Source organism: Rana temporaria, chromosome 3 (genome assembly GCF_905171775.1).
Source record: "Rana temporaria chromosome 3, aRanTem1.1, whole genome shotgun sequence".
NCBI classification, from domain to species: domain Eukaryota; kingdom Metazoa; phylum Chordata; class Amphibia; order Anura; family Ranidae; genus Rana; species Rana temporaria.
Window position 1 is genome coordinate 66,173,614 of NC_053491.1, and position 14,198 is coordinate 66,187,811.

At 45.2% G+C, this 14,198-nt stretch overlaps 1 protein-coding gene across 2 annotated transcripts in view; it reads right to left on the bottom strand.

Annotated features, from left to right (window-relative positions):
• The window catches only part of MYO5C (myosin VC), a 212,488-nt gene that overhangs the window by 63,136 nt on the left and 135,154 nt on the right, over positions 1 to 14,198 (bottom strand). For both annotated transcript variants that reach the window (XM_040342694.1, XM_040342692.1), the window contains exons 25-26: positions 10,835 to 11,015; positions 1,199 to 1,292 (exon numbers count right to left, since the gene is read on the bottom strand). In XM_040342694.1, coding sequence (XP_040198628.1) covers positions 1,199 to 1,292; positions 10,835 to 11,015 — 275 coding nt within the window. The remainder of the gene's footprint in view (positions 1 to 1,198; positions 1,293 to 10,834; positions 11,016 to 14,198) is intronic.

Below are 14,198 nucleotides of genomic sequence, written 5' to 3' on the forward strand. Positions count from 1 at the left end.
GTCACTGTGGAAAGAACTATCTGGCCCAGATTCACAGAGAGCGGGCGCACATTACGCCGCCGTAGCGCAAATAATGTACGCTACGCCAACGCAGCGCAGAGAGGCAAGCATGGAATTCACTCATGCATGGTGCTCCCAAAACTGCGCTGCGTTTCGAAGGCGTACGCCGGCGTAGGTGGAAGTGGGCGTGAGCCATGCAAATGAGGCGTGACCCCATGCGAATGATGGGCCGAGCGCCAGACAGATACGTATCATGAACTGCGCATGCGTCGGGACGTGGACGCATCCCTCTGCGCATGCTCACAACCACGTCAGAACAACTGCCTAAACTACGCCGGATCACTGCCTACGGCGTGAACGTAACCTACGCCCAGCCAGACACACGTCCAGCGTAAACTACGTATAATACACCGGCTTGTATTCCTTGGTGCAGACCTTTGCATGTCTGCTGCTGGGTTGCACCTCCTTTATGGGGCATAACTTTACGCCGGACGTACAACATCGTGTAGCCTGCGTCGGGCGCACGTACGTTCGTGAATCGCCGTATTTTCCTCATTTGCATATTTGAATGGCTGATCAATGGGAGTGCCACCATGCGTCCAGCCTAAATGTGCGCACACCCTACGCCGGCAAGTTACGTCGGCGGGATTAATCCTGTTTTTAGGCGCATCTTAGTTTGTGGGTACGGCGCACAGATACGACGGCGCACATTTGCACTTACGTCGGCGTATCTTGTTCTACGTCGGCGCAAGTGCTTTGTGAATCTGGGCCTCTGAGTTTCCATTGACTCCTATGGGGAAACTCGCTTTGATATACAAGCGTTTTGGATTACAAGCATTCTTCTGGAACAAATCATGCTCGTAATTCAAGGTACCGTTGTATATAGATTTTCTGTTAAGCTTACCAGTGAGCAAAAAGCAAAGACACTGGCTGCTTAGAAAGTTTTTATTATGACTCTGGCAGTACTGAATGGATAGGTTGTCCATTCCAACTTCTATGTAGGATATATTGAGTATGGATATTGAAAATGTATTTGAACAAAAAATACTTCAATATCTAAAAAAGCCTAAATTTATTGTATAAATGCTCTGCCAAATATCCACATTCTCCATCACAAAAAGTTACAATTCACAGAAGTGATAACACACTGTACTTCTACTGGAGTCAACAAGGAAATCTGCAGAACGCTGTATCTTACCGCGCATTTCTTGCTTCTGTGATAGGGCCTGGTTGGCAATCTCCTTATTCTGGGTTTCAAGAAGTTCAACCTGTGATTGAAACTCTGGTATTTTCTGTGGAGGTAGATGTAGAGTGTACATTATGGCGTATTAGGTTTTCAGAACATGCACTAACTGTAGTCATATATTTTTATTACATACGGATTAATCTTCTTAATGAAGCCTTGGAGACTGTGCAGTCATGATGCATGACAAAAAGAGAGCAGATAGAGTCAGGCAAGATACAGAGATCAGAGTGTGCTAAAAAAAATACCGAAGGGAACATAACAAGTTTTTCATAATGAAACATAAATAGTTTTTTGTTTGTTTTATACTAAACATTCCATATAAAGAACAAACATCTACTGAATCATATATGTGGATAAACAATCTGTTATGGACAAATTTGGTAACAAGGTTTGTCCGCCAGACATGTTCTTACCTGGGGTTTCATGGATAGCACTTTGATATCCTTCTGTTTTCTAACATTATGATCATTAGTAGGGTTGTCCCGATACCGATACTAGTATCGGTATCGGGACCGATACCAAGCATTTCCCCGAGTACTTGTACTCGGGGAAAATGCTCCGATACTTTACCGATACCTGACTCTCCCTCCATGCTCCTGTGTCCCCCCTCCGTGCCGCTGACGTTCTGCTCTCCCCCTCCGTGCTGCTGCCGTCCTCTGTTCCCCCCCTCAGTGCCGCTGCCGTCCTTTGTTCTCCCCCTCCATGCCGCTGCCGTCCTCTGTTCCCCCCCTCCGTGCCGCTGCCGTCCTTTGTTCTCCCCCTCTGTGCTGCTGCTTCCCCCCTCCATGATCTGTGTCCCTCCTCCGTGCCGCTGCTTCCCCCCTCCGTGTCCTCCTCCGCCCCCTCTGTCAGGATGGAGAGCAGTGGTAGGAGCCGCTAAACCCAGGCTCCTACCTTTTCTGAATGAACAGAGTCAGTGATCACTGACTCTGTCCATTCATATGACTGAGCATTGTAAACTGTGTTTACGATGCTTCAGTTTATGAATGGATAGGAGCCTCTGTCTCCTGCTCATTCATTTCCAGTGCAGCTGAAAAAGGGACTGGGGAATCTGTGTCCTTAGTCCCTTTCTCTGTCTTAAAGGGGAGATGTCAGAGGTCTGTTAAGACCCCTGATATCTCACCAAAGCCCCCCAAAAGGGCTAATTAAAAAAAAAGAAAAAAAAATTGCAATAAATAATTAAAAAAATAAAATGTAAATAATAATAATAATAATAATAATAATAATAATAATAGAAAAAAAAACACACACTGACAATCCACTACCCCCCCCCCCCCCCCCTTAAAAAAAAAAACTAGTCAAAATTAAAAATTGTGTAAAAAAAAAATACTGTCACATGACATTAAAAAAAGTATCGGTATTCGGTATCGGCGAGTACTTGAAAAAAAGTGTCGGTACTTGTACTCGGTCTCAAAAAAGTGGTATCGGGACAACCCTAATCATTAGTCTAAAAATGTGAGTATAACAATGCTAAAAAGACACCATAAAAAAATCAAATCAATATAATCAATCAATCAATCAATATAATAAAAATACAATATGTGTTACTAAAACTGGAGAGTGCAAACTCCGGCGCAGTCATGCATAGAAACCAATCAGCTTGTAGGATTTAGGCTTGGTTCACACTACCGTGACCTGAGAGTCGCGTGACTTGCGGTGCAACTTTACCAGGCAACTTCCTGGCGACTTGAGTACTACTTTCATAGAAGTATAGAATAGAAGTCATATAGAAGTCACCTTGAAGTAGTACAGGGACCTTTTCTAAAGTCAAAGCAACTTCAGTAGTGCTAATTAAGTTAGCTCTCATTGACTAACATTATATTTGAATGGGTCTCTGTTTTGCTCAGATAACACAGTCTGTGTATATTGGGAGTACTAGTAGTAATGGAGTCCCGGGCACATCCCACTGCTTGCTATGGATTACTGCACTTTTGCATAGCCTTTCTGAACATGCACAAATGTAAGCTATATCATCAACCTTCTATTAACCTGAACTATCAATCTGACCTACAAACAGTGCACATCTACTGACCAGACATGTGTTTATCTACAAATAATGAAAGCTGCACCTTACATTAAGGAGTAATTATCATTCAAACATGGAAACAGGTCAACCGAGGGAAGGAAGGTTCTTTCACCTAACAAGCTGATTACATCATGGGAATTATCCTGCTTATTAACTGATGTTGCCAGAGGGAATCTTCTGATGCACACTGACAATACCTACAACTCTTGGCAGCAATGTGGGGCAGTTATGTAACATTCCTCATGCTCACTGGCTCGTCCTAGAATAGATGGGAGTAGGTGTGCAGTTTCTGTCTTTGCTAATAGCAGTGAAAGCACAATTTGTATAAGGTCATTACATAGTGCTGATTTGCTTTAGAAAGTCAGGGCCGTCTTAAAGTGGTTGTAAACCCAACCACACAACTTGAACCTACATGTGAGGCCCCATACACACGGCCGAGAAACTCGACAAGCAAAACACATAGTTTTGCTCGTCGAGTACCTTGTGAAGCCGCCGAGGATCTCGGCGAGCCAAGTTTCCCCGTTGACTAACGAGGAAATAGAGAACATGTTCTCTATTTGGCCCGACGAGATCCTCGTCGGTTTCCTTGGCTGAAAGTGTACACACGGCCGGGTTTCTCGGCAGAATACGGCTCCGATCGAGTTTCTGGCTGAATTCTGCCGAGAAACTCGGTCGTGTGTACGGAGCCTGAGCCTAGATTAAGGCTTATCTGTAGGTGCAAGAAATATCTCCTAAACCTGCATGGTTTAGGAGATATTTACACTAATGACAGGCGCCGATGTCTACGGCACGCATGCGCAGGCGCACTGACCATGCCGTTTTTGTCAATGGCATTATTGTAGATAATGCCATATTTTCGCACATTGCGCGGGAGTGACGTCATCGCCGCTCTGGCCAATCACAGCCCCGGAGCGGCAATAACAGGAAGAAGCAACGAGGGGACATGGCGGCGGTGGACGGGACGGATTAGAACGGGGGCTTCGATCGAAGTAACTGACACATAATGAGCTAGTATGCTGTGCATACCTGCTCATTATGCCTTTCTCTTGCAGGGTTTTACTTCCTCTTTAATGCCATCATGGGCCCCTGGGCAAAGTAATGCACTGGTGCCCCTACCAGCATGACCCAATGTATGCACCTGCTCGCAAGAATTTAAGCATAAAATGTTGATGGAATGATCAAACATATATTTATTAGTAATTCCAATAAAATCGATGAACATGCCATAAATCAAAGACTGATCAACTCAAAGAGGGGGAAGCGGAATGGCATAGTACAAGGGGGACCAGGAAGGAACTATACAGGTTCCGGGATGCTGCCTGGGACCTGGACATTCTGGGACAGCTTAGTAAAAAACATGACTGTCCTGGCCCATCCGGGACAGTTGGCAAGTATGATGTAATGATAGGTTATCATGGGGCCCCATGCAACTGGGGCCCCTGGGCAGTGCCCAGGGTTGCCCATGCATTAAGACAGCCCTGTAGAAAGTGTTTGAGTTAATCCAGACAAAAGATATAAACAACAGCATTTTTTTTAAAGGAGGGAATTTCCTTCAAATTCATACTACACCTAGGTAAAGGGGCCAGTACTGATCAGTGTATGTGATGCATGTAATGAGATTAGATTCACCCCTGTTTCAACATGTTATCTATGCTTTTTTACACATTTAGATACGTGCAAAAGAGACATGATTTCACAAAGAATTCATGGCTGCACTGACCGGATTATGTAGGCGTTTCAAATATCTTTATTGTTTATAAATGGAAATAACCATCCGAAAAAAATATGATGTTTCCCACAATGCTCTAATCTGGCATTTCCCCTGAACCAGCACACAAATGTGTCTAAGGCCTTGTACACACGACCGAGGAACTCGACGGGCGAAACACATCGTTTTGCTCGTCGAGTTCCTTGTGAAACCGTCGAGAAACTCGACAAGCCAATTTTCTCCATTCCTGTCAAGGAAATAGAGAACTTGCTCTCTTTTTGGCTCGTCAAGTTTCTCGACAGTTTCCTCGACGAAAATGTACACACGACCAGTTTCCTCGGCAAAAGAATATCTCCAAGCAAGTTTCTTGCTGGTTTTTGCCGAGAAACTCGGTCGTGTGTACGAGGCGTTACACAACTCCACAAGGTAGGATCACGGCTGTAAAAAAAAAAAACTCTTTACCTTGCCCAAGTCTTGCCTATCCCTATTCCATCCTACTGGCTTCCAGTAATGAAGAGGCAAATTTTACATTTTGTCTGGAAAGGTTACATAGACCCAGGCTTCAAGGATTTCTAGGTCTTCCCCTTCTCCATAGGTACTACCAGCCAGCTTATCTCACCCAAGTGGCACAGTGGTAGTCCACCAAGGATACACCCTTTGTGTCTCGTTGAAAGCAAGCCTTTGCGCCCCAGTCTCGATAGGAATGAGCGTTACTTATCTGTAATTGTTACAGCAGTTATGACACAATGGGCCAGATCAGGGGCGTTGCTAGGTGGCAAAAAGACCAGGGGCTTCAGCCCGAAGCCAAGCCGCCACCTGGGGGGGGGGGGGGTTGTAGCGCGGTCGGTGCGCTACAACCACATATCCTGACCTAAGTGAGTGTGTGTGTGTCAGTACACACTGACATAACCTGCATACACTGACCAGTGACCAGACTCCACTACACTGACCAGTGACCAGACTCCACTACACTGACCAGTGACCTGACTCCACTACACTGACCAGTGACCTGACTCCACTACACTGACCAGTGACCTGACTCCACTACACTGACCAGTGATCTGACTCCACTACACTGACCTGACTCCACTACACTGACCTGTCTACACTGACCTGCATACACAATCACTGGGTGACCTACCTCGTGGTACAGATGCAGCCAGGACTCGAGGAGGTTCGGGAGCCGAGGAGGAAAGGAGAGCCGATCAGCGATGAGGCGAGCTGGGATGTGGGGTGCAGGCAGCGCTGTCAGGAGCCGAGGAGGCGAGCCGCATCATGGCGCGCCGGGCGGCATTGTAATTGCCGCCTTCTGAGCTTGCAGGCAGCGCCTATGGGTCCGGCCATGCGTGACGTGACGCGTCATCACGTCCCAGCTGCAGATTTGTCCACTGTGATGTCCATCATAACAGCACAGCGTGCCTATGATGGACATCTCACACTGGCCAATCCTGGGATCGCGGGCGGGACCGTGATGTCGATGGATGCGTCCGTCGCACTCGCATAGCACAGACAGTGACAAGCAGCACTGTCTGCACTTAGGCCGGGTACTCACGGACAAACATGTACGGTGAAAGCGGTCCGTCGGACCGTTTTCACCGTACATGTCTGCCAGAGGGCTTCTGTACGATGGTTGTACACACCATCGTACAGAAGTCCGCGCGTAAACAATACGCGGGGCGTGTCCGCGGTGTCGCCGCGCCGATGACGCTGTGTCGTCGCGACAATGACGCGGCGACGTGGGCGGCCTGCCTTTAAAATGCTTCCACGCATGCGTCGAAGTCATTCGACGCATGCGAGGGACGGCGGGCGCCTGGACATGTACGGTAGGTCTGTACCGACGACCGTACATGTCCGAGCGGGCAGGATTCCAGCGGACTGTTTTAAAACAAGTCCAGGAATATTTGTCCGCTGGGAAAAGGCCCGGCGGGCAAATGTTTGCTGGAATTCGGCCCGCTCGCGCCCACACACGACCAAACATGTCTGCTGAAACTGGCCCGCGGACCAGTTTCAGCAGACATGTTTGGTCGTGAGTACGGGGCCTTACAGTTTTCCGTGGCCCGCCGATTCGGGGCTAATAATGTTACATTAAACGGCCGAGACTCGGGGCTTTTCGGGGTACCATTCGGGGCTTCAGCCTACCAAGCCCCGCCCTAACGACGCCCCTGGGCCAGATCCTCAAAAGAGATATACGCAGGCAGATCTGCTGTTCCGCCTGCGTATCCCTGTTTCTATCTTTGGAACTGATCCACAGAATCAGTTTCCAATAGATAGGCAGAAGATCCGACATGTGTAAGGGACTTACACTGCCGGATCTTAGGATGCAGTACCGCATCCGCCGCTGGGGTCATTTCGATTCGAAAAGCCGATTCGGGTATGCAAATTAGCACTTACGGAGATCCACATAGCCTTTCAGCTTCGCTTTTTTCTATGTAAGTATTAGTTTGCAATCGTAAAATTAGGGCTGCTTTTACAAAGTGTAAAGTTAGTACACCTTGTAAAAGCAGACCCTTCTTTCCAGCGACGCTGTCTTTTTTTTTTTTTTTCGCCGCAACTTTTTTTTTTTTCCCGACGCAACTTTTTTGACCCGGCGCGATTCACGAAGCTCGGCGTAACGTAATTTCGCGCTATGCACGTCGGGAAAATGACGTCACGAGCATGCGCAGTACGTCCGGCGCAGGAGCGAGCCTAATTTAAATGATACTCGCCCCATTTGAATTGGGAACGCCTTACACCGGCCGGATTTAAGTTACACAGCCGAAAATTTCTAGTTAAGTGCTTTGTGGATCGGGCACTTAGGTAAAAATTTTCAGCCAGTGTAACTTAAATGGGAATATTTAAAGCGGAGGTTCACCCAAAAATCCACTTTTTGACATTAGCTGTAGCATACTGCTAACATCTGCAGTATGCTGTTTTTTTTTTCTTTTTTACTTGTACTTATCGTTATATGAGCCCTTGTTTTCCGGCTCCGAGCAGGGAATGGGCGTTTCTAAGCGAAGAGGAGTTGATTGACGGCTGCTAAGGCGCGTCTTGACCTCTGTTTAATCTTCAACTGCCATGATGCTGCACATGTGATCAGTTATGACACCAGCCATTGGATGGTTTGACAGTTTGGTTGAGAGCACAACCAATGTGACAGTTAGCATTCCCAGCATGCCAGGAATGTAACTGCTTTTTCAAACTGTTAAATTGATGGGTGAACCCCCGCTTTAAGTTACGTCGGCTGGCTGTGGATCTGGCCCAATATTTCCATGCAAAATCCCCAATTGGCTATAAACAAATCACACTGGATCACTCTTCGGGGGTAGTTAACACTGCTACCCATGTGAAAGAGGCCTAAAAGGACAGTACTACTACTTATAGTACCACCAGCTGTAATTGAATCTTTGCTCTCTTGCAGAGATAAAAGGTTTAGTAGATTCCTCAGCATTCAACATGTCTGGGTGTTTATGATGCTCACAGTGCACTGTGGTTCCACACACCACCCGCTTTGTTACTAAGGTGTTACTTCTTTGTGGTTCCAGCTGCTTGCCACTATGTCTATACTGCGTACCTAAGACACACCAGTAACATAGTGGCTGGCAGATGAAGCCACAGTGCGCACCAAGGGCCACAGGCACCCAGCACACTATGAAGTAAAGGATGCTGAACATTCTACCAAACTTTCAAGTTTGGCATGAGAAGAAATATTCAATTCACCAGTGGTGAAACAGGTAGGTAGAAATATTATTCTTTTACAGGGTGCATATATACAGTAGGGCCAGGATTCTCGTACGAGTTACGCCGGCGTATCTCCAGATACACCGTTGTAACTCTGAGTCCGAGCCGTCGTATCTATGCGCCTGATTCTTAGAATCAGTTACGCATAGATTTGTATTAGATCCGACCGGCGTAAGTCTCTTACGCCGTCGTATCTTAACTACATATTTACGCTGGCCGCTAGGGGCGTGTACGCTGATTTACGCCTAGAAATATGTAAATCAGCTAGATACGCAAATTCACGAACGTACGCCCGGCCGACGCAGTACAGATACGCCGTTTACGTTTGGCTTCTTCCGGCGTAAAGTTACCCCTGCTATATGAGGCGTACCAATGTTAGGTATGGACGTCGGAACAGTGTTGAATTTTCAAAATTTTACGGCGTTTACGTAAGTCGTTCGCGAATAGGGCTGGGCGTCATTTATGTTCACGTTGAAAGCATTGGCTTCTTACGGGTTAATTTGGAGCATGCGCACTGGGATACTTTCACGGACGGCGCATGCGCCGTTCGTAAAAAGCATCATTTACGTGAGGTCACATTAAATTTACATAACACACGCCCACATCTACCACATTTGAATTAGGCGGGCTTACGCCGGCCTATCTACGCTACGCCGCCGCAACTTTGGTTTGAGAATACGGCACTTGCCTGTCAAAGTTGCGGTGGCGTAACGTAAATAGGATACGTTACGCCCGCACAAAGATACGCGCTTCTACGTGAATCCGGGCCTATGTATACACTGATCATCTATATTTTCACCACTGACATGTAAGGTAAATATCATTAAACATCTCGTTATATTGGCACCTAGAAAGGGGTGGGATGTATTAGGCAGCAAGTAAACATATTGTCCATGAAACTGTTGTGCTGAAAGCAGAAAAGTTGGGCAAGCGTATGGATTTCAGCAGCTTTGACTACGACCAAATTCTAATGGCTAGACCACTGGGTCAGCTCTTGTGGGATGTTCACAGTCTGCAGTGGTCAGGACCTACCAAAAGTGGTACAAGGAAGTGAATCAGCGACAGGTCATGGGCAGCCAAGGCTCACCAATGCGTGTGGGGAACCAAGGTTGGCATGTGCACCCTCCCTTCTAGACTGTAAGCTCTAACAAGCAGGGCCCTCTGATCCTTCCTGTATTGAATTGTATTGTAACTGTACTGTCTTCCCTGATGTTGTAAAGCACTGCGCAAACTGTTGGCGCTATATAAATCCTGTATAATAATAATAATAATAATAATGTGTAGTCCAATCCAATAGTAGAGCTACTGTAGATTAAATTGCTGAAAAAGTTCATGCTGGTTCTGATAGGAAGGTGTCAGAACACACAGTATATATATATATATAGAGAGATATATATATATATATATATATATATAGAGATATATATATATATATATATATATATATATATATAGATATATATAGATATAGATATATATAGATATAGATATATATATATACATATATATATATATGTATGGACATTTACTTACATATATATATATGTGTTGGATCTCTGCCTAGAATATTATAGAAAGATAACAATTTCATACATCCATGTTGTGCATGCAATAAGAAGGGCGTAACACTTATGAGTTGATTTACTAAAGGCAAATATACTGTGCATAGTAAATGCACTTGCTCCAGAGCTTAGTAAATGAGGTAACACTTTTCTTTGCAAAGAATACTCAATCACATGCAAGGAAGAAAAAAAAAAGAGCATTTTTGTTTGTAAATGATTTGATGATAGAAACCAGCAGAGCTTCCCCTCAGCTCTAGAGCAAATGCACTTGCAGTGCACAGTATATAGGGTTTTATTTACAAGGGGAAAATAAGCTGGTAACCTTGCATGGGAATTTTCCCTTAGTTTAGTGAAATGAGGTGAAACTCTGCTGAATTCAATCATCCAATCATGAGCAAGCAAAAATACGGTTTTATTTTCTTCAATTTTCTTGCACATATTTGGGTATTCTTTGCAAAGCGAAGTTCCACCACATTCATTAATCTATAGGCAAACTCTCTTTGCAAAGTGAACAGCCTATTTGCCTTTAGTAAATCAACCCCATAGACTGACATCAGGATTTGACCTTTTCTTACCTTTGCCTGGTTAGAGAGCTGGGCTACTTGCAGTTGTAGTTCATCATTATGGGCGGTCTGTTCCTCTACCTCTTTTACTAGTTTTTTGTTTTTTCCTTTCAGGCTCTCAATCTCTTCCTTCAGTTGTTTTATCTGTTTTTCATAATCTTTTCTCTGGATTTCAAAATGTTTTTCAAGCTTCCTATGGGAAAAAACAACAGCAGTAACTGACGGAGCTGTATATGTTACACATAAATCAATATCTATGAGCCAAAAAGAAAGTACCTTGTGAACAAATAGCCAGATTCACGTAGATGGCCGCAACTTTAAGGCGGCGTAGCTTAAGGCATTTAAGCTACGCCGCCGTAAGTTAGCGAGGCAAGTACATGATTCTCAAAGTACTTGCCTGCTAAGTTACGGCGGCGTAGCCTAAAGCGGGCGGGCGTAAGGGCACCTAATTCAAATTTAGCTGAGGGGGCGTATTTTATGTTAATGGGGCTTGACCTGAGGTTTTTGAAAAAAAATTTGAACTGCGCATGCACCATGCGCCTACATTTCCCAGTGTGCATTGCGGCTACGTCCGCCGCACGGGCCTATTGATTTTGAAGTGGATGTAAACGACGTAAATCCCTATTCACGGACGACTTACGCAAACTACGTAAAAATGTCGAATTTCGACGCGGGAACGGCGGCCATACTTAACATTACTATTCCATCTATTTGATGGAATAATTTTAGGCGGCCTATCTCTTACGTAAACCGCGTAAATGTACTGAGGCGGCCGGGCATATGTTCGTGAATAGGCGTATCTACTGATTTGCATATTCTACGCCGTCCGCAATGGAAGCGCTACCTAGCGACCAGCAGAAATATTGCAACCTAAGATAGGACGGCGCAAGCCGTCGTATCTTAGATATGTTTAAGCGTATCTCTGTTTGAGAATACACTTAAACATAGGTCGGCGCAGATTCTGAGTTAGGTCGGCGTATCTACTGATAAGTCGGCCTAACTCTTACTGAATCTAGCTAAAAATATATATCTAAATATATAACTTGCGCTGAAAGTACAAATAGAATAAAATAAAAGAATTCAGGTGTAACAAGTGAAATTGCAGCTGCTGTACACAAAGTGCTAACACTTGAAAAAATTAATAATTAGAAAGAATTACAGCGCTCCCAAATAAGTATAATAAAATAAATTGCAGACAATAAATGCAATAATTCATAAACAATTCATGAGTCCAAAAATGTTAATATGCAATGTGCTCCAATATTAAAGTGCAGTTTTCCTCCAAAACTCAAGCTGCGCCACACTCCCTCCTGTGTTCCCACTCACCGGATGGAATGGACCCCTAGCTTTTCAGTCTGGGGGTCGTTCAGGCTTTGAAAAGTTGGCCAGGGAAGGCTAGATCACATCAGTGTACCAAGAAGATCTCCGAAATTTGTAAACATCAACTGTGGACCATGATACTAGAAATAAAAGGAAAAGGTGCCATAGTGAAGCACTGTTGACCAAGAAATGAATTGCGCAAGTGGTGGGTAAAAATAAGCATGAATCCAGTAAAAGTTTACATCAGCAAACGAACACCATCAACGAGCGTTCGAACGGAAGACTGGAAGTGTCTTATTTTTACCCATCCGTTTTTAAGTACATGTCCACTCGCGCAATACATTTCTTGGTCAAAAGTACTTCACTATGGCATCTTCTCTTTTTATTTCTGGTATCATGGTCCACATTTGATGTTTACAAATTTCAGATATTTTCTTGATACACTGATGTGATCTAGCCATCCCTGGCCAACGACCCCCAGACTGAAAAGCTAGGGGTCCATTCCATCCGGTGAGTGGGGACACAGGAGGGAGTGTGGCGCACCTTGAGTTTTGGAGCACAACTGCACTTTAATATTGGAGCACATCACATATTTCAATCTTTTGACTCTCATGAATTTTTATTATTGCATTTACTGGGCCAGATTCACAAAGAGATACGCTGGTGTATCTCCTGATACGCCGTCGTATCTCTGAGTCCCGTCGGTCGGATCTATGCGCCTGATTCCTAGAATCAGGTTCCGCATAGATCTCCCTAAGATCCGACAGGTGTAAGTGATTTACACCGTCGGATCTTAGGCTGCAATCTCACGCTGTCCGCTAGGTGGCGCTTCCGTTTGTATACGCGAGGAATATGCAAATGAGGAGTTACGCCGATTCAGAAACGAACGACCGCCCGGCGCTTTTTTTTTACGTCGTTTGCGTTCGGCTTTTTCTGGCGTATAGTTACCCCTGGGTCTATGAGGCGCAGCCAATGTTAAGTATGGCCGTCGTTCCCGTGACGAAATTTGAATTTTTTACGTTGTTTGCGTAAGTCGTTCGCGAATACGGATGGACGGAATTTGCGTAAACGTCGAAAGCATGACGAGTTGCCGACGTCATTTGGAGCATGCGCACTGGGTTTCATTCGCGGCCGGCGCATGCGCAGTTCGTTCGGAGCGTGGACACGCATCATTTAAATGATACACGCCCCCTACCCGCCGAATTTCAATTCCGCCGGGTAGTTTACGCTACGCCGCCGCAACTTTACAGGCAAGTGCTTTGTGAATACAGCACTTGCCTGAAAAACTTGCGGCGGCGTAACGTAAATGAGTTACGTTACGCCGGCAGAAAGATCCGCTGATCTTTCTGAATCTGGCCCACTGTCTGCAATTTATTTTATTATACTTATTTGCGAGCGCTGTAATTCTTTCCAATTATTCTAAAAGAAAGTACCGCCCCCCCCCTCCATAACACATATATGTTCTGTAGGTGACTTTGGAAATCTTAAAATATGACATATTTACTATCAATATAATTAAAGCTTAACACATTTAAAAAAAAAAATACATATATGCTTCAAGTTTCAGTTCTCAGTTGTTTCATTCTTTGTGTACATTTAGGCCGCGTACACACGGTCAATCCATCCGATGAGAATGGTCCGACGGACCGTTTTCATCGGTTCACCGCTGAAGCAGACTGATGGTCTGATGTGCGTACACACCATCAGTTCAAAAACCGATCGGGTCAGAACGCGGTGACGTAAAACACACGACGTGCTGAAAAAAACGAAGTTCAATGCTTCCAAGCATGCGTCGACTTGATTCTGAGCATGCGCAGGTTTTGAACCGATGCGTTTGTGTACTAACAACGGTTTTATACACAATAACGGTTTTTACAGATGGTCAGCCGTCCATCGGTTCGATTTTAAAGAAAGTTCTCTCATTTTTGTCCGAAGGACAACAGACCGATGGGCCGTACACACGGTCGGTTTGGACCGATGAAACTTCTGAACTTCAGTCCGTTTTCATCGGTTTGGACCGGTCGTGTGTACGCGGCCTTAGAGATCCCCATCTGTC